Here is a 27,663-nt window from a genome sequence, read left to right as displayed (position 1 = left end):
ACCGGCCCTCTCTTCTCTCTCTCCTCTCGCTCTCTCCTCTCTCTCTCTCTTCCCTGTTTCTATCTACTGTCTCTTCTCTCTCTCTCTGCTGTCTCTTCTCTCACTTTCTCTGCTCTCTCCTGTCTGTCTTTTCTTACCTCCACTGCAGCAGCTTCCCAAGTCTCCTCTCTCCTTCCAGTCTGCGGCGTCTGACACATTCAGCCACACGAGCACCGCGGGAGGACAGGACACAGGTCGGTGAGCCGATCGCGATCTACCAGTGTTCGCTTTGTGATCTACTGGTAGACCGCGATCTACCTAATGGGCACCCCTGGTGTAGAGGCTGTCCACTCCCTGAACTTATTAAATCATGTGAATCAGTGTTCACTGTAAATCCCCAATCATCTGTAAGGAAACTTGAACAGGATGTTCTCATGTACGTGATTGGTGGCTAAAAACTAAGCTCATTGAAAAAGGGAATTGATAAAGACCTTTCACGTTCAGGTTCATGACTGCATACTCATCACCTGGCTGCATAACGGTTAAAAAATTCAAGAGGGCTCAATCGGGGTGTTATGAAGCAGTAACGCCCACCTTTCTTGAAGCCTCCTCGTATATATATGATGGGGATATCTCAGGAAGCTGAAACAGCAAGATATGCAGTTCTTGTCTAGGCAAGAATGGCGGTGGGTAACAAACATGCTTTTCATTTACTTACAAATAGAGTTTATCTACTTCCTTGTCCACTTTGGCACAAATTATGTAATTGTGCCCAAGCATTGCATCCTGGGAAGGTTAGATCAGCATTTTCCTCCCCTGAGAAGATGGTCACATATCCTAGTGACATGTGCCAGAGTTCTAGGAAGTAAAAAGAGATATATTAATCTGCCCTTAGTTAAAATGGCCACTATCAGAAGACTGGAAAAGAAATGGAAAATTAGGTATGCAAAGAATACAAAGCTGGCAATTATCTAGAAGTATCTGTTTGTAGATTGTCATTACTAAACATTTCTAAAAGGTGCCTTTGTTGTTATTTTAAAGATATGGGTAAAGTTCCTCTTTAAGCTTTAGGAAAACAGTTTTCTCTGTGCCAGTTTGTCAGCCTACACTGAGTGGCCAGATTGTTATGACCAACCCATCAGTACTTCGTTGGGTCGCCTCGTGACTCCACGAGATGTTGAAAGGTGATGCGAGGAATCTGACACTGCACTGTTGCCCTTCTGTTGTCTTGTACCAGTCTTGCCACTCTCCGATCTGCACTAACATTGACCAGTCGCTGACCGCCACAATTCGCACGTTCAGACCCAGATTTTCGGCTGACAGTCCAGTCTTTAACACTTTAACAACAGCTGCTCTTGAACATTTAACGAATTCTGCTATTTTGCTGATACTCGCTCCATGAATCAAAGTGCTGTAACGCTTGATGTTGAGGCAAAATAGCTATTAGCAAGCAGACAGTTCAATTTGCTTTGAGGGAAGTGCTGTGGAGTTCTCTACCATAGCCATACAGCTATGGCTGGTATACTTGCAGTTCTGTGGAACTCCCTCTAATGGGAGAGGGTCGCTGCAGCACTCCTTTCCTTCGGTGGTGTTGGGATCCTGGAGTAGCAGGGGGATGCTGGTTTGATCAGCGTCCTGCTTCAACAATAGTGGGACGCCGATCAAACGGTGGACCGCGGCTTTATGCCGGCTGTTCGAGCGAGTGGGCGGAGGCTTGCGGCGCGCCTGCGCAGTGACAGCGACGGTCGCTGTCCGGGAGTGGGAGGAGCAACACGGCGCGTCTGCGCAGTGGTGCGGATGGATCGTTTTCACGGCCGGAGTGAGATACGCTTGTCACAAGTGCCAACAATCCTCCCACGCTCAAAGGCTGTTAAATTGCGTTGTTTACCCATATCTTCAGAAAAAAATCACTTCTACTGTCGTGGTAAACAACCTGCTTCCCTATTTATAATGGTCTAGCAACAAAGTTATAGCTAATTTGCCTACAAACGTCAGGTGGTCATAATAATCTGGCCACTCCGTGTATATTTGCAATCACATTCTGATTTTGGGAAGTAGACTGGTTTTTTTTCTTATTTTTGCCTAGTTCATCCCTCAGTAGAGAAATAAAATGAGTTGGGATCATGAAAACATACCTATGGGTGTGTTCTTCTAAAAACAAAATAACTAGTCATGTTAGGTACAATGAGGTCAGTATTGCAGAAGCTGGAACTATTATATAATATGATGATTATTTTGATGATTATTATGATTATTATTATTATTCAGGATTTATACAGGGCCAACAGTGCGCAGCACTTTATAAAACTGAGGGAGACAATACAATTACCAATAGAATGTCAATACAGGAGATAGGAGGGCCCTGCTTGTGAGAGCTTACAAACTAGTACGAGGGGCAAGTGATACACAAGGTAATAACTGTTTGGATTAATGGAAGAACTGAAAGCACCGTACTGTTATATCGAGGTGGAAAAGGCCTCCCTGAAGAGAAGAGTTTTCAAGGATCGCCTAAAGGTGGATAGAGTAGGAGATTAGGGTAGGGAGTTCCAGAGCATGGGATTACATCTCCCGTTAAAACTATGGCTTTAATAATACTTGAAGATGGCAAGATCTAGTACACTGGTAGTAGATCACAGATAATGTCTTATTGAGCATGTTTTAGAAGTAATAGGTTTTCCCTGTGTCTTGAAAAACAGATATACCTTTTATTTATCTAGATAATTGCATAGCTTGTAAAATGGGGAGAAACTGTTGCATAATATAAACAATCTTGTCAAAATCATAATGGTACCCTGCCAGTGCATCTATTATATATGGTTTCAACACATAAGCTTGGCATAGTATCCAGTGGATTACTACATCTGACCATACAATTGCAATGAGAGTTATTGTGATTGGAGTTCCACCATGCCAAGACACAGCCACAAGACTGTCTTGTGTTTATGTTCACGGGGGGAAATTGGGACTTTTCTGTGTGATTACACAGGGAAACTCTGCAGAACATTTTGTGAGATTACACATAGGCACTGTGAGGGCCTCTCTTTGTGTCTCTATCAACATCTTTATGATGGTGCTTTGTAAGCATGATAGGCAGGGCCGGCTTTACTCTCTCTGCTGCCCCAAGGCCAGGTTCCTCAATGTGCCCCCCTCCCTGCCACCCCCACCCCCCTAATTGAGAATGGTAACCAGCATAATGTCTTGCTGAGATTTGTAGTTTTCTATAGCCGGTTGCCATTCTCTATTGCTGTATAATCATTAATTATACAGCAATGAAGAATGGCAACCAGCTATAGAGGAACTACAGATGCCATCAATCCATGATTACACAGCAATTATGCAGTGGTGTGTGCAGATCGCACCAGGGCTACGTTTGGGTCTCACCAGGGCTGTGTGCAGATCTCACCAGGGCTGCGTTTGGGTCTTAGCAGGGCTGTGTGCAGGTCTCAGCAGGGATGCATGCAGGTCTAACCAGGGATGTGTTTGAGTCTCACCAGGGATGCATGAAGATGTCACCAGGGCTGCATTTGGGTCTCACCAGGAATGCGTGCAGGTCTCACCAGGGCTGTGTTTGGGTCTCAGAGGGGCTGCGTGCAGGTCTCACCAGGGATGCGTGCAGGTCTCACCAAGGATGCATGCAGGTCTCTGGGTGTCAGGCACTCCAGGGCTCTGCAATAAGCTGCTGCTCTCTAGGGCTGAACCGGTGGGATCCGGGCTTGTGCCGGGTTCCAGGGCTGTGCTGGTGGGTATGGGGCTGCCCTGTGATGTGCTGGGAAGGAGGAGGAGGCAATGTGCAGCTGGACAGGCACTATCAAAGACAGCTGCCTGGGGACTCCAGCAAGCCCAGGTCCTTAGGCAGCCGAACTTCCTAAAAAATGTAAAGGGTCAGCATTGGCTGTGCCGCCCCTCTACATCCTGCCGCACCGAGGCCATGGCCTCGGTGGCCTTGTGGGGAATCCAACCCTGAAGGTCCACTTTAGAAAATTGTACATTTCATATGCCATATTTGCTGCTGTAAACAAAATAAAATATGAAATGTGCTTAATTTTAGTTACAGTTTTCCTAATACTGTCCATGTTTGCTCCATTAAGCTCAGCTCTTAGCACCTCTTTCCTTTATCTCCCATATTCATACACATCCTTTCAAATGTGTTTTACCATTCTGATTGTTTCTATTTAGTTCATTCAGGGCTGTTCTAAACTGTTGATTAATTTTTCTTTCCCGGTGCAATAAGAACAAGAGCTGCACACAACAGTAATCCCAACTGTAAACCACTCAGGTGGAAAAAACCCCAATTTTAAATGTATCTAAGGTCAAAATGCAGAATCATATATTTGTAAACATACTTTATGTAAAATCCCATATGATTTACTTTCTTTAATGCAGTAACACATATTCACTATGTCCTGTGACTATGCAATGCTGTGTCAAACATTCCATCTGCTTTCTGAGCTACAGAGATGCACCGCATATGTCCTCATCGCTGTTTGCAGGCAGCAATGTGTTATGGAATATGTAAAACTTAGGATTGAAAGTAAACCGCATGCAAGGAATCAAGAAAGTTGTTAAAAGAGATGTCTAGCAGATATTCAGTACTCACAATATCAAAGGAAACTTTCCAAGTAAGCTTATATTGGATTGCCAAAAATAACTATAATTTGTATTACTATTACAATTCTGATGTTATAAAAAGAAAGTGTATTCTGTGACTTTAGATTTTCTTTAAGGGCATCATTTAAATTTAGTTTTACTGTTTTTTTGAGTAAATACGTTTTTATTGTTGTTAGCATTAAGTTCACAGTTAAACGGAGCATTGTTGACCTAAGTGTTGTTTCAGCCATCTAACTTAATAAAGCCAATCAACAAAGAATTGGAACTTGTGGTGATCACAGACAGTTACATTGCAAGATAATTTAAACATTAGAAAATGCAAACATGATCGAAAAAATCCTGAAAATGAAAAGGTAACTTCTGGATTTGTGGAAACGTTGCAGGAAAGGCGGCGGATATAAGGTTAGCATAGGCAGACTGATTGACAAGTATTGCATCACAAGTAGCAGGTAACAGATCAGCAAAAGGGCAAAGCCATGAGACAAGAATGTCCTACTCAAAAAGCCAACTGATATAGCACCTGTCTAATTACTGAGCCAATAATAGGGTATCAGAGTGAAAATCTCAATGTTAGATAGGTCAGGAATCCAAAAATGATTAAAAGGCATTTGTCATGTAAAATTTTATTCACCCTGACTATGTGTGTAGAAAAGGGGTCATTTGGTTGTGGCCCCCTGAAACATGTTGTTCATGTGAATTATAACATTTAGCACTGCAACCTGTACAGATAGGGGGGATGTCTCTATAGATTTCCAACATATAGAATTCCGTTTTGATGAGTTTCAAGAAACCCCACAACAGGGGCAGCAGTGCAATTTCAGGTGACTCAACAACATCTGTATATTGATTTTTCATAAGCTGCAAGGACTTTATTCTTAAATGGTGTATTTTATCACAGCAACACCCGGCAACCCCAGCAAATGTCAGAGGAAGAGAGGAACAGACACTTTAAGGCAATAGGGCACATGTACCACCATGAGATTATTTTGTAATTCTTCTCCAGGTATTGTTTAAATATGTAAAAGGTAGAATTTAGTGTGAATGTTTTGATCCACCCCTCCTCCAAGAAACTTTTACCAATTTCTGTGCCCATGTCTGCTCCATTGTCTTCCTACTTTTGTAGGCTCTCATAAGATTGCATAAGATTGCAGACTCCAGTATGGAGTGCATCACTTTAATCCCATTCTAGCACAGACAGACAGAGCTGCTTAAACTTTGTAAGAATGTGTGTAAAAGTTGTAGGTTTTTGGGATCAAACAAAATATGACAACATCAACATCATGTTGATATGAGACTCTGGCTTAAAGACAGGACATTATAATGAGCTGGGGGCAAGATATGTCTCGATATTGTTGGATATGAGGAGTGCATTCTAAATGTAAGATATGAGGACATGCCTGGAGGAAATTGCAGATAATCAAATATATGAGTGAGTGGTTCCAGTCTGAAAGAAAGATCAGATGTGAGCAAATAGTAATTCCAACAACTGTGTAAATGGGCAAATAAAAATAAAAGGGAATCAGTTGGTAGTCAAGGAGATGGATGCAACCAAGAGAATTATTTTAAAGCGATAGGGGAAATATCTTTCTCTAAGATAACTCTGATTTTTGTCTTTTCTGCATGGAACCAATCTACCAGGTGAATAAGAGTTGCTTTGTGATATAAAGCATGTTATGATATGGTTTGGTTAAACCATCTATAAGGTTCCAGATAAATTTAATAGCTGCCATTCTGAGTCATTTAAAATTAGATTGTGGCAAGGGGATAGACACTGTTTCAAATTTGTAAGGTCTTTTTTAAGTACATTTACTTTCGCTAGCCAAGAGAGGTTTAGTGGGTTCCCCAGAGTTCAAATGAAGCAGGTTTTTAAGCCAAGTGTTATTAGGACCCCCAGAAAAGAAATTGAGATTGATTTAGATTTAGATTGCAAATTGAAGGGGAAGACATTTTTTACGTTTAGTATGAAGGGTAGTGTGTAGGGAGACATTCAAGAAATCTGATTAACCTGTGTTTGCCTTGAAGTTACTCAACATCCCAAATGTAGAGACCTCTTTTAAAATATTTAGGAATAGTGATGGTTGGTTATGTCATGTATACAGTAATAAGAGGTAATTTGCATAGAAGGAAAGTTTATAGTGGTGTGTGCCAGCATTGCGTACTTGGATTTGTATGCAATGCTCTAGTTAACCCCTTAGTGACCAGTTATGTCCATAGTACGTCACTGGCACCCGGCCCGTTTAAACAGACTCCCAGGGGCTAAAGACGCCTGGACTCTGTGTACAATTGTAAAGCCGACTGTCGGCTTTACAATAGAAGCGATCAGGTGACTCAGCTGTCGCCCGATCGCTTCTCTGGGCCGGCAAATGTGCCCCCCCCCCGCCCAAAACCGACCTTGAAGAGTACCTGTCACTGCCAATATGCTATCACATGAGTGGCTTGTAAGCCCCCCTATGTGATAGCAATTAAAGTAAACAAAAAAAAACTGTTTTTAAAATTATTATTAAATGAAATATATGTAAAAATAATTTAAACATTTTTTTAATGTCCCCGGTAGATTTTAGTGTAAAGGTTTATTTCAACATTGATCAATGAATTTTGTCTAATGCTACCATAATTGGTAAAACATTTATCTGGTTTGGGGAGGATAGTTATGTGTGCCTTTAGCATGTGGGCTGAAAAACCGAGTTGCTAACTTTGACAAAAAAAGAACAAGAATGTCTATAAAAGTTTTCAAATCTGTCTAGCCCTGGGCTCTTGTTACAAGACAAAGAAGACACTGCCTGTAGAAATTGTGTGCCTGTGAAAAGAGCATTTAAGGACTCCTGCTCATCGAGAGAAACCCTAAAGAGAGCAGTTTCAATCATATAAAAGGACATTTTGTTCTCAAGTGGTGAGGTAGGTAAAGCAGCATACCTATCTTTAATGTCATTTAGAGCTGCATAAAATGACTGGAATGTATCTGCTTTATTAGAGGGAGAATAGGTTAGGGTACCAACTCGAGTTTTGATACTCAGGATATAAGATGTTGTTTTATTTTTGATGAATAATGCAGGCTAGTATTTGGCATTAATTTCAAAGTGGAATTGATATAACTTTGCAATGAGGTACATTTCATTAATTTAGGGTGTGTAGTTGTTGTCTAGTGTTGGTTAGGTTTATTAATTGAAATGGGAGGATTTATCAGATGTCCCTATTTCTTGTAATTTGTGGAGTTTAAGCAGCTTAATCTGAGCTGCTTTAGCTTTTTTATGTTACAAGTTATGTTTTAGAGCAACACCCTGCAACACGCACTTAAGCGTTTCCCATTATGTACGGAGACGTCTAGGATCAATTTTAAGATGCTCACATGGTGCAGAGTGAGGCTATTTCATCTCAGCATATCACATCAAGTAGATTAACATTTAGTCTCCAGGTATTAGCACGATGAGGAGTATCTGCAGTTTGTATGGGTACAGTAAAAGGGTCAGACAACAATATTTGACCAAGATGAGCTGTCGGGTAGAGACTGAAGATGGAATGTTGTATCCAAATGTGGTATATTCAGCTGTACTTATCATGCACAGCCAAGTAGTCCCTGGTTGTGGGTTTTGGTATCCTCGAAGAATCCAATAACTGTGCATTAAGGTCCTTAGGGGCTGAAATGTTTCAGCATGTTTAGATTATAAAGATAAAGATTATTTTAGAAGTTAGATCTGTATGGTGTGCTGACTGTTTGCTACAAGTATTATGGGAGGCTGACAGGAGCTGAAGTTATGCACCGAAGTGTAAAGAGATTGGACAGGGAAGGTAAAGCTTTTACTATTTCTTTTGTTAGCTGTGCATTCAGGATTTGAGTTTAGTAGATTACACAATGATGCTCTAGGGAGGGATGGCCTACCTATTGAGTCCAATGATCTATAAAATATGCACAGCGTAAGGACCCTTTGGAAGCCCTACTACATAAAAAACCATTGGTGTGTACGGTTCCTCAACATCGATTGATAACCTTAATCCTTACGAAAGCTAAAAGGGTCATTGCGAATGCTTGGAAGTCCCCTGATCTACCCTTTGCTGAGGTCAAACGCAGAGTATCGTGATGTTTTTCGAGAAGCTTACCGCTCTCAAACGGGATGCTACGGTATCATTCCGGAGGCTGTGGGAGCCATGGATTGAATTGTACCTTTCTCGCTCTTTCAATGTGGATTCCTTGATCCTATAAGGACTTAATACCGGAGGTAATGAACATGTAATTTTACTCCATCTCCCACATATTTTTCTCCTCCTTATTTCTCCCCCTTCCTCACTTCTCTCTCTTTTTCCTTCTTTCTTTCTTCCTACCATGCCACCTTTCCATCCTTACCCCTATGTCTTACCCTTCTTCCCCCTCCCATCAAGAACCAGAGAACTCAAACTAGTTTTCTGCACCTTTGACACAATATCCATGCTAAAGTGTTGCTTGTAGTTACATTGACTACTTGATGTTTTCTTGGACTTTAATGGTCAATAGTTTTTTTACGATACCTTTATTTTTACTTTGCATACTACATGTCATGTTCTCAAGACCGACATTGCATATGTACATGTGATTACTTGTTAATGCACCTAAAACCAATAAAAATAATTTTGATCGGAAAAAAAAAATATGTGCAGCGTTAAATATTCAACCTGCAATCTAAATATATGTGCAAACTAAATAATAATAACAATAACAAAAGAGGTGCCTTTATTAAGCACCAACATAAAGTGCAAGTAAGTGCTTCAGTGAATTCTGATAATTCTAAAAAACTAATCATTCATCAATGTGGTAATTCAGTTAATAGCTAATAACATTTCATGTAAACATTTGTGTCATATATAAAGTGCATCAGGTGTTCAAATAAATGGAGATCTCATATTGCAAAAGTCCCAACAAAGTTCAATACAAGAGGCAAAACACTGTGCTCCAAACACCCACTGTGATGTGGATGGATTTCCTTCCTCATGCAGAGCCCTTAAGGTAGCTCACTCACTAGAATTATTTGACCATGAAAGCAGTCAAAATGAACTTACTACAAGTTGTATTTGTGTATCCTGCTCCTTTAGTGATCTCCCAAGATCCCCCAGACAATCAATCCAGAGATGTTATCACCAGTGAAGATAAACTTAATTGAAGTTAGACTTGCTCCTGTGTCCAGCTCCTTCAATCCTCTCCCTCATTTTACCCGATAATCAGTCTGCAGCCCTCAGCTCCCAGAACCGGAACCAGAAATTACAAGCCAAAAAAATGAGTCCAATGAACCTTCAAGAATCGAGTTAAAATCTCCAGCAACAGATAGTGTTTTACAAGAAACAGTACATTTCAAAAATATGAACCTGCCCTGAGGATCTTTAAGTTAGTCAAGGATTTAAAAAGGAGCATGTTTTTTGTGGATTCCTATAGAAACACTGTTTGATTTAGTTATAGGGTTGATAATGTGAACCCAAATGGTGTAAAAGCTATTCCTGAATTGGGGGAAATATGCTACGGTAAAATGTGTTTGGGCATAATAAATAGTTTGGCATAGGGGGTAGGAATGGGGAAAGAGAAAGACTGTAAGCTTTGTCAGGAGTACCTCTAACAAGTACCAGAGTCAAAGAAGCTCATAAGGACAAGGTACAAGGTTGGAGAGTAAAGAACTTTAAAGAACAAACCATCAAGAATAAAAAGTAACAAGCAATATGCATGTTATCCACGCATTTAGGTGTGACATAAGGATGGGGACGTTACAGTATATGCAAGTATTTGGAGGTGGATATGGAGAGGCATCACTAGGTGGAGAGTCTTGGTGGAGAGTCAAGTCTGCAATAATGTTTGCAGTAAATGAAGCTACACATTAAAGTGATAATGGGAGGAGAGACCACAACAATTATCCACTAGTAGATACTGGGAGACTGTATATAAATAAAATAACAGAAAGAGAAGTTGTCAATGTGAGCCTTAGTATACTGTATTTCTTGAAGAGGAAATGTAAAATTAATTTCAGTGGGGCAAGTGAAACTGAACCATACTCAGAAATGGTCAGTTCAAAGACAAGTGTCCTGACAGTGACAGGAATTGGTGGAGGGGTATAGTGGTGAATAGTTCAGGCCCCTAAAGCTGTTCCTGTGGGTCTTGCAGTATGTCAGCAGGGGACCCTCTACTCTTTTGTGGGAGGCCTTGCAGAATTCATTTGAGTGGTCACTGTGGAGGTTCACGTTTTCCTATAAAATGGGAAGGCCCCCTGAGTGTTGTAAATGTGAAGGATTTACCATCTTTGTCAATGAATTGTGGAAAAAGGTAACTCCAACAATATGTGATTTCCTTATTATTCAGGGCCTCAAAATGTGGGCATAATGCTTTGCGAAAAAGAGAAGGGTCTGTTTTAAAAGATGTAGCAATAGCACAGTGTAACTACTGTTTAGGGAGCAAGCTGCCACCACAATCGCTTTTTTGCAAGAAAAAATTGGACACGGCAGATAATATGGGGCTAATGATCTGTGAGCCCTGTCTATAATCAGTTCTGCATCTGGAGGTTCATCCAGAAACTTGTTTGAATAAAGATTTAACTGTTGCTGGAATATCAGATGTGCCAAATGTTTAGGGGTTCCCCTTACGCAGATATTATTCCATTCCATTGCATTCTAAGTTGTCTATGTGGAAAAGGAGGTTGTAGTTGAGTAGTCCTGTATGTTCATTAAGTAAAATTTACTCAAGCAAAACGAGTCACTGGACTGCTAATGCTTTACAGCTATTGCACAGTTCTCTCAATGTATAATACCTTAATCTGAGTTCTTTGTAATTCACCATCAAATTCTACAGAGATGCTACAGAGATCCTGTGGTTTCAGTGGATCTGCTTCCTGAATCTTTGGTGTGTAACTTCCTCCTCTCTCTCCCTATCTTTCTCTGCTCGATATGTTATTGACCGGACAATCTTCCAAGGCAGGGCTGAAGCTTATTGGCAGCTGTGTAAGGCATTCTGTGCATGATTGGTAACAAGGAATGTGCAGTGGAGGTGACTGAAGATACCTCTCCTGTACTACAAATAAGCAAGCAAAGAGGTTCCCAGATCACCAGGTGTTCAAGTTGTATGCTTTGCATTAATACCCCAAAGTTACAAATTAAGTGAAAACCATATCTACAGCAGGTGACTTTGACAGCTAAGGACTCATTTTAAGACCACTTGATTCTATATTTTTTGTCCATTGAGAATGAATGCTCGTTTGTTAATTAGAGAGGAACCCCAAGGTTTTGTATGTACATTGAAACCAGCAGTATTTAACTGCTACTGTTCCTCAGAAAGATAGAAATATGTATTTTTATAGCACCATTTCCACAAGGTGTTCTGCTGCAGTTGGGCTTACAATACTGGATACTGGATACTGACTATAATGCTGTTCTGAATCTACCAATGCTAGATTCTGGAAGCTACCAAACATTGTTCATGAACGTGGAGAGGCTTCAGGTGAACCCATTATAAGCAGGTGCATGAGAAGCCTCTCCATGTCTAGTAATTGTTTGCACAGACTTTCTCTGTTCATATTCAGTTACAACATCAATTTTTACATATCACCAGGTTGGCCTTGCCATAATATAATATCTGTTTTGGTATTGTGTCAGAGAAGGCAACACCTGACCACCACACTATTCTTTTGCCTTTTGTCCATATTGATACCCCTTTGCTTTTGAGCCATCGTGCATTTTTACTCTTCCATCACTTTATATGAATATTGCATCCTCATCAATATCCTGAATAAATACAGTGTTAATAAATAACAGCTAACTAAATTGTTATAATTGTTCCATTATGTTTTGCTAAAAATGCATTCTAAAAGAGGGGAAATCATCCTAATATTTAGCATTAAACATTCCCTTTAAATCATCATCCACATACCTTTGGCTGTAGATATTTATTAAAATAATAATAATAAAATAAAAGTAAATTGGGATAAAGTTGCCCTCTAGATGAGCTCTAGACTGAAATAGCTCTGCTTTACTATGCTGCAGGCTTTCTGTTCTTCTTAGCTTAGAAATTGTTAATATGGCTCCATTGTGATATATGACATTACACAATTGATTCTGCCTTGTAAAGGCTGAAATGCTGATTTCAAGCTGCTGAACAATAGCAGTGCCTGACTTGTCTCTGGGGAGTGCTGGAAATCCATAATGTAAATTAAATCATTTGTCAACAGTATTTCTATTATGAAGCCTTTTCTTATCTTCCCATATCTCCTTGCAGATGGCTCCTCTCAGAGAGCTCCTCTTGCTCCACCGTATGCAGTGGTGCTTATCTCCTGTTCTGGACTGCTAGCCTTCATTTTCCTGCTCCTCACCTGCCTCTGCTGCAAGAGAGGAGATGTTGGGTTCAAGGTAAGACCAGTGTCTCTAAATCTGTGAGACTAAATAGGTCATCCAGTACTTAAAATTTATATTCAAAAATGGCTTGTATTTGTTGGCGAGTGATGTAAAGCTGTGCTTAAGTCGGCAGGATTGGCTGCCTAATGTATATCTCGTAGGTGTTAAATCTTTTTCTACAAAGTTTTTCTAGCTACGGACGAGGTTCGGATTCACCGCATGGTGGGTTTGCAGCAAATCAAGTTTCACGGTTCCACCAAATTTAAGGTATAATTTACAAGGCTGAATTTTAAAGGACCTATTATAACCCATGATGGTAATCAGGGTTTGAATGGCCAATAATGGGGACTTTGAAGCTGGAGCTGGTGGTACCACCATGTGTCTTTACCAATGGTGACAGCACAGTCACCTGTACCATTTCACCCTCATGGGCCCCATCCTCCAACTCCTTGGAATCAGCAGTCCCCCTGGTGCCCCCTAAAGCATATGCAATATACCAGGCTCAACAATGCCATGCTATGTTGAAGCCTGTATGCCTGGGGGACAAGAGCCACACTGGGCCATAGCTGCTGGCAGCGCTCCAGGCACAGGCCTATATGTGGTTGACCCCGGACCATTTTCAGTCAGGTATGGTCATCTGTGACAGTGCTAACCTGCTGGGCACCCTTTGCCTGTGACAAAATCTAGATGCAAACTAGATACAGGAACATTAGAGTCAGTTAGAAAGCTGTATTTTTGGGAAATCAACCCCTTTGGTGCCTTATTTTCATATTGTTGTGTGCTTATTTATCTTCAGTTTTATTTTGTGGTTGATCTGGTCAGTGATCCCTGTTAGCTGTTGTTCAAGTTTTTTGGGGGGGGGTTTTGGTGGAAGGCTTACCTTTAGAAAAATTTCAGGGGGCAGTATTTTGTTTTGCTTTAAGCTTTTCTGGGGTTATATTGTTTTTTATTTTATGTTGATAGAGGTTTTTTTTTTTGAGTAGACTTTTTTTGCAGCAAGGCTTCACTTAAAAAAGTGGGCTTTTGTTTCAGGGATTAATACTTTTTTTCATTTATTTTGTGAATATATTGGTTTTTATTGTATTTTAATAGGGTTGTTTCTGCTAAAAGGCTTCCCTTTAAAAATAAGTAGGTTTTTATTTCAGGGGTGGTATGTTGGGGTTTTTATTTCTTTTGGGTTTTTGTTTATTTTATTCTATGTTGTCAGAGCCTTTTTTTTAAGTTTGGGGTGCTCAAAGCACAGCATTCATTTGTTACTGACTACAGCATTCGTTGTTGGAACTACCTTTGCCTTGCAGTACGCAAATACATCATTTCAAAGAAAAATAAAACTAAGTGTAGGTACAGTTATCCAGATAGCCACCCTCTCCCAGAGAAATTAGTACAGGGGTACATTAGTGACCCTTTACCCATTTCCACATATAGTTAAAAGTAAGTAAATACACAGACAATGAATTGAAAATTCCTTTAATTATAATAAAACATAAATAACACATTTACTTGCTTTTAAAATTACCTTTATTAATGTCCCCAGAAGTAATTCCATGTCAATCACAGCATCCAGCAAGGTAATCTACGTCAATCATGGTGTCCGGCAATGTAAATCCAGCGTCAATCACCACGACCCATTGCCCGCCAATGTGTACACGATGCACTCTTGTTGCTAAACGACAGATCCCTGGCTGCGGTAATGTAGATTGATGTGGATTACCTCGCTGGCCATGACTGATATGAAATTAGTTCTAGGGAAAATAATAAAATGTATTTTAAAAGCAGGGAAATATGTGTTTGAGTTGCAAATAAAGGACTTTTTCATTTTATGTGTGTGTTTTTTTGTTTTAACTCTTTGTGGAATGTGCCCCTGTACTCATTACACTGGAAGCAGGGCCGTCTTTAAGGCAGGGCAAAAGGGGCACTTGCCCGGGGCCCAATCATTGTTGTGGGGCCCTGCACCCATAACACAGGGTGCAGCATAGCACTGCTGGGCTATGATGTAAATCTGTATAAAAATAAGAATGACACCTGAGCATGTCCCGCCAGTGTCATTATTATTATGTCCCCCCCATGTCATTATTATTATGTCCCCCCGGTGTCATGATTGTTATGTCCGTCCCCGGTGTCATGATTGTTATGTCCGTCCCCGGTGTCATTATTGTTATGTCCGTCCCCAGTGTCATTATTGTTATGTCCATCCCCTGGTGTCATTATTGTTATGTCCATCCCCTGGTGTCGTTATTGTTATGTCCATCCCCTGGTGTGGTGTCATTATTGTTATGTCCACCCCACGGTGTCATTATTATATCCACCCCCCGGTGTCATTATTGTTATGTCCATCCCCTGGTGTCATTATTGTTATGTCCATCCCCTTGTGTCATTATTGTTATGTCCGTCCCCTGGTGTCATTATTGTTATGTCCATCCCCTGGTGTCATTATTGTTATGTCCATCCCCCTGGTGTCATTATTGTTCGGTCTGTCCCCTGGTGTCATTATTGTTCTGTCGGTCCCCGTTGTCATTATTGTTATGTCCATCCCCTGGTGTCATTATTGTTATGCCCATCCCCTGGTGTCATTATTGTTATGTCCATCCCCTGGTGTCATTATTGTTATGTCCATCCCCCTGGTGTCATTATTGTTCGGTCTGTCCCCTGGTGTCATTATTGTTCTGTCGGTCCCCGGTGTCATTATTGTTATGTCCATCCCCTGGTGTCATTATTGTTATGCCCATCCCCTGGTGTCATTATTGTTATGTCCATCCCCTGGTGTCATTATTGTTATGTCCATCCCCTGGTGTCATTATTGTTATGTCCGGGGGTAATGACTCCAGGAGACATAATAATAATGACACCAGGGGACATAATAATAATAATGACTCCAGAGGGCATAATAATGATAATGACACCAGGGGGATATAATAATAATGACACCAGGGGACATAATAATAATAATAATAATAATGACACCAGGGGGACATAATAATAATGACACGGGGGGACGGACGGACGTAATAATAATAGACACCAGGGGACATGCTCAGGTGTCATTATTATTGTTGCTATTCTATGCAGTGGAAGTGGTAGGTGGCGCATTATCCACATTTAACATGAAAGTAGAACTATGGGGAGAGTGAAATGCGCTCTTCCCCCTAGTTACTGAAGCTGCCACAGGTTGGCTCTCTTGATCGAGAACTGAGCGATCACATACCGCTGATCACTCAGTTCATGCACTCACTCTCTCTGCAGGGAGCGGTCACTGTCCATCCCAGCTGCAGCGTGGCTCTGCTCTGTCAGCATATAGCGGGCAATATTGCATGGGGGGCGTGGTGGGGGCCCAAGAAAATGTTTGCCCGGGGTCCAATCAATATTAAAGACGGCCCTGACTGGAAGGGGTGGATATCTGGATATTTTGCTGTCATCCCTTTCCTGACCAACCCCAGACTGTATGAGGGTCTGATTGGAATATTAAGAGGAACGCTACACCATTTTTTCCAGTTTTTTAAAATATTTACTACATTCAAATTGAAATTAATCAGATTGGGGTGCTGCTGCAGTATGTAAGCCAAGAGGAATTGTAAAAGAAAAAAAATCAATTCCCCATTCACAAATGCGCTGTCGGTGAGACTGTCTGTGAAAACCATGCTGTTCTCTAACACCTTGTACAGCTTTAAGGCATCCCACAAGCATGTTATTTAAAGGAATTTTGTATTTTGTAGTAGCAAAGACCCACTCCCCACTGTATGCTATTTTAAAAAATGTTTTTGTTTTTTTTTGCAGTTGGTACATTTCTGATTGACTGGTTGTTTGAGAGTAGTGTGCCTATTAGCCCTAAAACTTGAACTTGCTAACAAGGTTTGCCTCCCATAGATTTCAATAGGGTTCAATGCTAAGTTTGGGTTTTGAGCTTTTAAGCAGGATTTGAGGAACCCCACTAAAACTGAACCCAGCCAGATTTTCTTAAATCTACCCTCCTAGCAGAAAGGCAGCACCAGCATCATCTACATGTCGATGGAACTCAGTGTTGGCCATGCTGCAGAGGCTGCATCAGCAGCATGTTGTCAACGAGTACCCGTGCAACTATGGTACATGGTAGGCTCTGTGGAGCTGGAGTACCATTCACCCCATCAATAGCTCATTCTTCAAGATGTGTGTAGTATTTTGACACCTTTAGAAGAGGCAATTAAAATAGTGAGCTAAGATGAGGTGGGGATTAGTACAACAATCCCTCTTGTGTATCTCCAGGGGCACACACAGTGTGACTGGATAGACCGGGCACTGGAGGCAGGAGGAAGAGAAGGACTTGTTTCTGTTTTAGAGTCAGCAGAAACTTACTGTCTCCATCCCTGTTAGGAAACACAGCAGGAGGTTGAAGAGGACTATGAAGAGGAGGGTTGAAGTGCTGGTGAGGAGGAGGAGGAAATGGGGGAGGATGTAAGAGCGATGTTTGACCCCTCCAAACCCTGGGTTTTAGACGTGGGTGGGGTGATATTATTGTTGTCCTCAGTGACACCGAGGACACGGAGTCCCCTGCTCCATCCAATTTGAGAGGAATGGGGTCTTCTATGCTTAAGTATAAAAGACAGCAAAAAGCTTCCCTGCACACTCATAAGCCAGCCTGCAAAAAACCTGTCTAACTACTAAGGTTAAAAACAGAGGTTTTAGATACACGTCTTCTGCCGAATATGTGGAAGCCGCACTGCCTCTTCAAGGCCCCTCTGTATAGTGCGGTCCTAACTCTAACCTATGAGAGTCTTCATCTTGGATCATATGTAGCAAAAGATAAATTGGGTGAAGGTTCACCAGGAGGCAGCCCAACCTCCTTAAAGGCACAGGAATACACTAGGGACCCCGCACATCACAACGGCAGCTGAGACCCCCAATGTGTCACTGCACCAAATCAGTCAAGCAAAACCAATAGCAAACGCACTCATCAACTCATAACCAGCTTTAAAGCAAGGTGCACATGGAAGGGCTTTAAACAGTACAACACCAAAAAGTGTCCCAGCACACTCACCAGCCAGCCTGCAAAAAAACCTGTTTAACCACTAAGGTCAAAAAACTATGAGAGGCTCCATATTGGAGCATATGTAGCCAAAGATAAATTGTATGAACATCCACAAATCCAAAAAATCAAAGAGAAGATGTGTATACACCTGCTCTGCAGTTTTCAACTATAGCCCTGCTATAGGTCAATTTGCTTCATGGACAGTAGTTACTGTCTTATCTGAATAAGAGCATTTTTTGACGCTTATACCAAAGTAAAGGAAATTCTATCTTTTTAGAAAGGGAGTCAATAAGGGTTGGAGCATTTAATGTATTCTGTGATTGAACATCTATCCTTGAAGTGAGTAAAAGCAGGGGTATGACCCACTTGTGCGAGGGACAACTAAAATTGACTATTGATACCTGAGATTGTCAAGAAATCTAAATTGATTTCACTGCTCTACAGACAGTCTGATTATATGACAAATATGTTTTCCTCAGAGCACTTTGAACATTTTAATGAGTCAATATAAAACACTTTGGATGATTTCTGAAGACTAAGCAGACAGAAGCTGATGCCATGCATACTGTTCTTTAGGGTCTCCTCAGATATGTACTAGTTAGTAGTTGCATGTTTGCTAATAAAAATGATTTCCCTTATCTTGCTTATGGCCAGCTCCAGTATCTATAGCAAAGTAAGGTTGTTCACCTCTGTCCCCTTTAGTGACATCTAATGAACTGACATCAATTTTGGGTGACCCATGGAAGACATATGTCTCACTGTTGTAGACAATTTTACTTTATCCTGTTTACCATCTTGGAATAAGGTAAAGATATTGTTTACATTTTCAGTATCGCCATGTCTTTTAGGAGTTTGAGAATCCAGATGGAGAAGAGTTCTCTGGGGAGTACACGCCGCCTGCCGAGGAGACCTCCTCTTCTCAGTCTATCCCTGATGTATACATCCTGCCACTCTCTGAGGTCTCCTTACCTGTCCCCAACACACAGGCTCCTAAAACAGGTAAATATCATGTTTATAAAATGATATTAGTAACTACTAATAGAGTATTCTGAACTTGACCTTTAATCTCTATTTTGTCTATTTCTGTTTTACACTGTGTATAGAGCATTACAATTTCAAAGGTGAAAATACTACTACAAAGTCTACACTATTTTATTTAATTATTACAACAATGCACATATCCAAAAACCTTGCACACTTTTTACAAATTGCCTGGGTGCACTGTGTGCCAGAAGAAATCTCCAATGACTTCCTCGTCTTTACTCCATGTCCATTAGAGCAGATCTGCTTTAATTGGACTTTCAAATAAATACCAATGCCAAATTTAATCTGCACGGCCTTAACAAGGAAAGTAGAAATAATGGTTTTCGTACTCTGCCCACTATAAACCTAGTAGTAGTCATCTCAAACAATCTCACTAATACTATATAACTTTTACATGACACTATAAGAGTCATAACGTTTGCTGCGCAATGAACAACTGTCCCTTGCATGACTGACTGCAAGGCCAAATAACCCTCACCTCCCACCTAAATAACACACTGAACACAGTAATTTCAAAAAACTTAATGTAATAACATTTATTGGAGGGTTGAATGGCCACAGCGATGTAAACATTTAAAATAATAGCAGAACATATTATGTATTAAGGACAAAATACTTCGGTCCCTGATGAGTGCCAAAAAACACCACTCACCGCTTACGGGGGTGTACCATGACCCATTGTTTACTGTACCAGCCACCGGCCACCCATATGCTGGCCCGAGTGGGTACGCCCACCAACAGTTGCCCAAGTTCTTACTGGCTACCAAGCTATAGAGCCCAGTAGCCCCACCATTGGCACTTCCCTACTACTCCGCCCCTTTTCACTTTGCGGAGAGCCAGTTCTTTGTCGTCGTATTGCACCGCCAGGGACCCGCCACCACCATGAGGGGTTGAAGCCTCAACCCCGCATGCCCCGCCACACACCAAGGGCCACCTCCAACCCTTCCCTAAGACCAAAATTAAAAACATCCAGACCAACCTCCGTAAGGTGTACACCATCTTTTCCCAGGTAATTGGCGTGTGCCTCTAGTAGCCTGTGCCGAACCACTATACCACCTGTGCTTCTAACAAATTTGGACACTGCCTTATTCACCTTGATGCTGGTATGACAAACAGCATCATGGGAGAACGCCCCCCGCCACAACCGACGATGAACTATCTCTGACCAGATCAAAATCAGCTCTGGGTACAGCTCCCAGAGATGCAAAAATACATCTTTAATGTCAACAATGAGGTTCTTCATGGTGCGGTGACCAGCATGCAGGCTTCCTGAGGACAAGTTAGTGGAGTTGCGAGCCTTGATCTCCAAGGCCTTGTCATGGAAAAAAATCACACTGCGGGAATTGCAAAGTTTATTGGGCAGGCTTAATTTTGTTTGCAGAATCTTGCCCATGGGCAGCCTTTTCATTGCCACCGGCATGAAAAACAATGACATCGGGGGACCCCATCTCCGCAACCACTGAGTGACTCTAAGCAATACCTGATCCCATGTAAGGCCCCGGACTGCAATTTCGTCCTAACTACAGCCAGATACTGTCGTGCTGAAATGAGGTTTCTCGCACCCACTCCCAACTCGAGGAGGAGCAGGGGATGCGAAATCCCTCGAGAAACCCTCAATCAGCAAAGCTGCCTTGTCATGATATGGGTAATCATTTAGCCAGGGAAGCATCACGTCAAGCATCACGTCACTGGTGTCCCTTTTTCCAACTTGTAAAACTGCACCCCCTTTTCCTGTTGTCCCCCCTGTCTTCCGGAAACAGCTGGAGGCGGGGTGACCAGCCCCTCCACACCCAGAGCATTCATGGCGGAAGCGGCATGATGATCCCCACTTGCACTGGCTGTCATTAAAACACCAACATACTCCCTTCTTTGTTGAAGCCGATGGCCCAGAGGTTCCTGCACCATGGACTCCAGGATGAAAGGTGCCCTCTGCGAAGAAAACGTTCCTCCTGGCAGAGGAGCACCGGAATGATGTGCCTGCAGGGGAAGAAAAGAAGAGACATCCCTGCGCAGTCCTGGCTGCGAGTGTTCCAACAGCGCCAGAGCCGATCTTCTCCCCACACCATCAGGCACTGGCGCCACCAGGGCTGCCTGAGAAGAGCCTCTGGAAAGAGAGGATGTCCTGCCAGTGTCCAAGCCAGCAGCTGGCATTGCCCCTGGAGCCCACATAGAGGTAACCTGTGCAGCCCCTACCGAACCCAGGGTTGCTGAAATCCCATGGGCTGGCCTCCCGCTAAGGGAGCAGGCATCAGCCCCCCTATAAACCTCTAAGTGCAAGGGGGGAGCCATATCACTGGCGTCCCCCCACTCATCTGTCACAACCATGTACTCTCTGCACCTGGGTTGTGACCCAGAAACAGCTCCCAAGCCCCTTCCTTCTGCTGCAGGCAGATCCAAGGGCAGCCTAGCCCCAGTCACAGCCCTGACAGAAAGACTGCTGACAGGAGCTGAAGGACCCACTGAGCTCCGTGCCTGGCCCCTCCCCCCTGCCTCACATTGCAGCTGAACGTTCCCCTGCGGGACTCAGCCTCCTCCGCTCACGTCCCACGGTGACATCAGGGCTCAGACGCTTCGGTGGCCTACTCCTCCTCTTCCTACCGGATTCATGGGATGGTGTGGGGAATTCCTCATCTAGTTGCCGACTCACCCAATCCAGGCCATGGGTCGACGCCTGATCCCAAATCCGCTGAAGCAAAGATTCCAGCTCTGCAGCCATCGTGGTAAGGGACTACTTTCCTAGCCAAAAAACACTGAGCTCACCCCTGACTGATTCCTTTTCTCTCCTACCTAAAATAGTTCCTTACCTCACACTGTACAGTAAGATGGCCCACCTAACTCCACCCCCAAGCTAAACCCACCTATCACTATGCTAGCTGGCCCTCCCTCCCCCTTTTCAAACCCAACAGAAAAACACCCTTCCATCCAATACTCACCTAACTCATTCTTGTTCGGGTCTCACCTGCATCAGTCATGTCCCTTCCTCCGCCTATCGCTCCGCAGGGAACTTGACAGTCAACAACAATATTGGTGAAAGTGGCTTGTTTACTATCAGTGACATGTGCATGAGCAAAAAATTTGTTTCGTTTCGTTTCATTTTGATTCGGATTTTGCGTTATTTCGTTTTACGGAATTCGGGTCCGAAAGTCGATTCGTTTCGGAATTCGGATTCGGACGAAATTCGTTAGCGGTAATTCGTACGAAATGTCGTTTCTATTTTGTTTCATTGTCGTTTCGTTAGTTTATTGCAGCAAAGTGACATTTAACTCTTGAGTATTTTATTAATTTTTCCAAATTACAATAAGACAATAAAATAGCACATGATGCACAATCAGTATAACATACAATTGCATTACAGTTTCTTCCACATTAGCGTAATCAAGTAGTAGGAGGGGATCACTAGAGGCTATACACACAATATATAGTAGTTCTGTACAACAGAACATATCTATCCACCTATTCTTGCCAATTTATCCCCCATCACTAAAATCAAAAATTAGAACAGTCTGAGAGGAATATCTGACCTAGGGATCCGCCTATGTCTGAAGCAAACATTTGTTATGATCTCCTCCATATCTATATCAAATAGGAGACTTTCTGTCCAGCATCTATGTACTAAACGGCTCACATGTGTGAGCATAAAGAAAAAAATAAATAAATAATTAAAAAAAACAGACAAAAAGAGGAAAAAGAAATAGATACTAAAGGAAGCAGAACAGCTTAAGAGTCCGAAAAGAGTAGCTCCATCCCCGACCAGTTTTTTTTTGTTCCTCAAATGTCACTTTGCTGCAACGAAAGTTCGTCCAACAAATGAAATTTCGTACAGATTACCGCTAACAAATTTTGGAATCGGAAATTCGGATTTGTTTGCATTCGTTATATCTGTAATTGGGAATTCGGATACATTCGCACATGTCTAGTAATAATTAGACATATGGACCAAGCTGTGAGGGCTGGCCCACATGTTTAATTCATCTCAAAATTTACAACAAATTAGGCTTTTTTTCATAAGCTTATAATAAATCAGGTACTACTTTTAAGGCATGCCAATTGCCAAGGTTGCTAGTGTGCCTATTTCAGCTCTCAATCAAACTTTCAAGCCCTCAAATGGCTGGTGTCAAAGCTGATCACATGTGCAGCACAATGGCAACTGCAATCTATATTGAAGCTAAGATGCCACCTTCCTTGGCTGTAAGGGATAGAAGGGTGTAGTTCTACTTTCAGAGAAGGCTGAGCCAGGACTTTAAATTTTATAGTAGAGTAGTACTCCACAATTTTCTAATAGTATGCCACAATTTAAAGTGTTTGTTAGTAACTGAAATTTTCTTTAACCAGTAAAACAGACTGGGTTCAGCCGTCAGGACCTGAGCTATCTTCAAGAGATTGGAAATGGATGGTTTGGAAAGGTAAGTCTACATTTATAGCAACAATAATTAATTTATCTAAAATAAGGAATTTCTTGCCTTAAAGTGACCTTATAGTAAAAGTAAAAATGAGGAAATATTCCCTTGAAAAGAAGATATGTTATACTCACCTCTCCTTCCACTCACACCTACACACTTCCAGAGACTGTAAGATTTCTGGTTCCCCACCACGTTCTTTGGTACCTACCACTAACTCCTAACCTCGACTGGGGACCATGATTATGACACTTCCAGAAGTGAGTCAGGTCAGTGGGATTCCATAGACACCATAGGTTGGGGGCAGGTATCAATAACATTTATTCTTTAGAGGGGAGTTTTTTTTTTCTCCTTTTTAATTTTGTGACAGAAAAACTATCAGCATTTTACAAGTTTAAATCTCAACTCCAGCCTTACCTTCACCCCCCCTCACTTGCTGAAAGCACTCTCCTGTGTTGAAACTGATTACTCTCAAAAGCTTGCATCTCCACAATATATCCCCTTAATGTTGCAGCAGCTGTCTTAAACTATCTTCATTTCCTGTCTGAATGACTTCAATAATTATCATTCCCCTCTCCACCTGATCATTACTGTAGTTGGGCCACTTCTCAAGAAAACTAAAGAATCAAGAAAAATGTTCATGTTACATTTAAGGTGAACAAACATGTTTTTTTATAATCCTGTGTGACAGGTGATATTGGGGGAGATATTCTCAGATTATACTCCAGCACAAGTGGTGGTTAAAGAACTCAGAGTGAATGCCAGCCCTTTGGAGCAGCGGAAGTTCCTGTCAGAAGCCCAGCCTTACAGGTTAGATGCGTCACAGTACTGAGATTTAAAAGCTAAAACTGTGTTTCATTTGTATTAGAATTCAGTTTGTCTCATAGAACTCTAGCCAGGCTATAGACATTCAAATATTTACATGTTGTAAACAAGTAGTAAATAAGCTTTAAACAAGCCCATACAGACCTTTGTTGTTACCGGCACTGTGGAGTAATTCATCCTCAAAATTGAAACAAACACTCTCTAATGTTCATTTTGTCTAAGTAGCTCATTTGCATCCTCCCTTCCAAAAGTGACTTGCCAGCCTGCCTACCTTGTAATCTCTAATGTAAACACACATAGATGGTGCGCAGGAAGAGGGGAGAGCAGAGTGTTGAGACCAGGCTTGAACAAATTCACTGCTTCTCTTCTCGAATGAATCCACAGTGCCTGCAGGTACAAAGGTCAGTGAGGGCTTGTTTTAAAGCTTAGTCACTGTTTGTATAGAATATGTAAATATTTACCATCGCTGTACAGTTACAGTGCTTAAATCAAATTAAGATAAAAGGTTTGATATATGAATTGCAAATAAACCAATCAAGTTATATTTGTAATTGTCAGATTGGTATCACTACAACTAAAAGACCCGCAGACATGTCAAATCTTTACTACATTCTGTATGCAAATAAATACTAGGTTAGTGATCAGTTTTGGAAGAAAGAAGCTAGTAAAGGTTGCCCCCCCCTCCCCCTTCCCCCTTAGACCATCAACCTAATGTGGTGTTTTCTCCTTCACATCAATCCAGACTGGTGCTGGAACCCTTGTAGTTACTTGGTCACCAGTACAAGAGAAAAAAGGATATAAACATACCCAGTGACCAATCAGGAGGGCCCTGTCTAGTTTAAATATGATTTGGTTCCCATAATTTCCAATAATAAAAAGCCAGGTGGTTCTTCTTATAAATTTTTTTTAGAGATATGTCCTGTAGACCTGCATAGTCAACTGTGGTTCAGTAGAGCAATGCTGTGTCCGAAGGGTTTGTGAAACTTCTGTAGGTATGTGCTGGCACTTCTAAAGGTGCCACCCACCCCCCTTACCACAATGACAATGTCTCTTTAAAGTATTTTTAACATTACCTTGCCTCATCCAAGTGCTCCATTCCATTTAGTGTATAGAAGTTATAGGAAAGGCTTTATCAACTGACTTACAATGGAAATAAAAATCAAATGTAAACTCGTGATAAAAATGGTCTGGTGTAAAAGATAACCAAAGCATGTGCTTTATACAAGGACACACAGTACTGAGTCAGACTCCCCCATATATACTAGTTATGTTTACACTAACAATAAATCAGTTATTTTAATTATGCTGTGCACACATGCATGGCTTTTTTTTTCCAGCTAAAAAAATGCATTCTGTATTCATATCAATGCATCATGGAGACATCTTACAAAATTCAGATTTATTACATTATAATGAAATTATTTGTTTTTAAATTACAATATGAAGAATACCTTTATTTAAAATTACCCCAATGCAATCTGATTTTCTGTAATTGCTTTTATTCCTTCTATTATGTTATATTACCTTAATTCAGGTTAATTCACTGTAGTGCAAATTGTATTTGCTGTGCATTATTTGGTATTTTTATAATTGATTGTATTTTCAAATCAGTAAAGGTTGTGTTAGCAAGCTCAGCTTACTGCATGAATGTAATATCAATTTTTGTGCCCTTCTTGTGTATGCAAAATTCAATTTACAAAGATTAATGATCAGGTTTTTTGCAGGGCCCAGCTGGGGCAGAAGAGGCAAACAGTTGGGTGCCTCACTGTGGGGGGCACAGCTGGACTGGGAGCCTCTTCTGCCTCTGCATTGCAAAAAAAAGTGTGCCAAATGCCCTTGGCACTGGGAGGGTGCTTTTCCAGTGTCGCCCCTGGAAAAGCACCTTGTCCCCGTGCCGATGGGGACAAGGGCCTCTTCCCAAAAGGCCTGGGGCGTTGGTTGTGGGGGTGCGGGCAGGAGGGCTTATTCACATCAGGGTATCCATTTAATAAAGGGGTACCTAGATGCGCCCCTCCTTGTGAATGAGTATGGGGTACTTGTACCCCTACCCATTCACTAAAGGGTTAAATACAATTGTAAAATAGAGGCCAGACTTTTGAAAAAATCCTTTATTTGAAAAAAAAAGCAAAAGACAAGTCTTTTATTGAAAAAAAGTTTTTGCAAAAATGGATTCACTGACGTAATCCAGGGTCAATCACAACGTCCAGTGTTGTTTAGCAGGTAATAATAATATAAATATAATAATACGACAAAAAAAAACAAAACAGAAAACTAGAATGTGCATAACTATTCACCACACCCAAAGTCAATACTTTGTAGAGCCACCTTTTGCAGCAATTACAGCTGCAAGTCTCTTGGGGTACGTCTCTATAAGCTTGGCACATCTAGCCACTGGGATTTTTGCCCATTCTTCAAGGCAAAACTGCTCCAGCTCTTTCAAGTTGGATGGGTTTCGCAGGTGTACAGCAATCTTTATTCTTTAAGTCATTCCACAGATTCTCAACTGGATTGAGGTCTGGGCTTTGAGTAGGCCATTCAAAGACAATTAAATGTGTCCCCTAAACCACTCGAGTGTTGCTTTAGCAGTATGCTTAGGGTCATTGTCCTGCTGGAAGATGAACCTCCATCCCAGTCTCAAATCTCTGGCAGACTGAAACAGGTTTTCCTGAAGAATTTCCCTGTATTTAGCGCCATCCATCATTCCTTCAATTCTGACCAGTTTGCCATTCCTTGCAGATGTAAAACATCCCCACAGCATGATGCTGCTACCACCAAGCTTCACTATGATGGTGTTCTTGGGATGATGAGAAGTCTTGGGTTTGTGCCACGCATGCCTTGAAGGCCAAAAAGCTCAATTTTATTCTCAACCTAACCAGAGTACCTTCTTCTATATGTTTAGGGAGTCTCCCACATGCCTTTTGGCGAACAGCAAACACGTTTGCTTATTTATTTCTGTAAGCGACAGCTTTTTTCTGCCCATTCTTCCATGAAGGCACCCTCTGCGGAGTATACAGCTTAAAGTGGTCCAATGGAAAGATACTCCAATCTCCACTGTGGAGATTTGCAGCTGCCTCAGAGTTATCTGTGGTTTCTTTGTTGCCTCTCTTAATAATGCCCTCCTTGCCTAGTCCATGGGTTTTGGTGGGCAACCCTCTTTTGGAAGGTTTGTTATGGTGCCATATTCTTCCCATTTTTTATAATGGATTTAATGGTGCTCCATGGGATGTTCAAAGTTTCGGATATTTTTTTATAAGCCAACCCTGATTTGTACTTCTCCACAACTTTGTCAATTACCTATTTGGAGAGCTCCTTGGTCTTCATGGTGCCTCTTGCTAAGTTGTGTTGCAGACGTCACATGATGCCTATTGTGGGGCCTCGGGAGACGTCAAGCGCCTATTGTGGGGGCACAATTTTTTGTTCTTGCCTCGGACGCAAAGGGAGCTAGCTACGGTTCTGCCAAAAAGAGCATTAACTATAGAA

The 27,663-nt window shown here is 41.6% G+C and overlaps 1 protein-coding gene across 1 annotated transcript in view; it reads left to right on the top strand.

Moving 5' to 3' along the window:
• The first annotated feature begins 1,662 nt into the window (after positions 1-1,662).
• The window catches only part of LOC108798321 (serine/threonine-protein kinase LMTK3-like), a 63,012-nt gene continuing 37,011 nt past the window's right edge, over positions 1,663-27,663 (top strand). The window contains exons 1-5 of the mRNA XM_018570059.1: positions 1,663-1,798; positions 12,803-12,933; positions 18,766-18,916; positions 23,294-23,364; positions 24,050-24,168. Coding sequence (XP_018425561.1) covers positions 1,663-1,798; positions 12,803-12,933; positions 18,766-18,916; positions 23,294-23,364; positions 24,050-24,168 — 608 coding nt within the window. The remainder of the gene's footprint in view (positions 1,799-12,802; positions 12,934-18,765; positions 18,917-23,293; positions 23,365-24,049; positions 24,169-27,663) is intronic.

The sequence above is a fragment of the Nanorana parkeri genome, unplaced genomic scaffold, assembly GCF_000935625.1.
Source record: "Nanorana parkeri isolate BGI_ZX_2015 unplaced genomic scaffold, ASM93562v1 scaffold1450, whole genome shotgun sequence".
Lineage (NCBI taxonomy): Eukaryota > Metazoa > Chordata > Amphibia > Anura > Dicroglossidae > Nanorana > Nanorana parkeri.
This window is presented reverse-complemented; position numbering and strand designations above follow the sequence as displayed.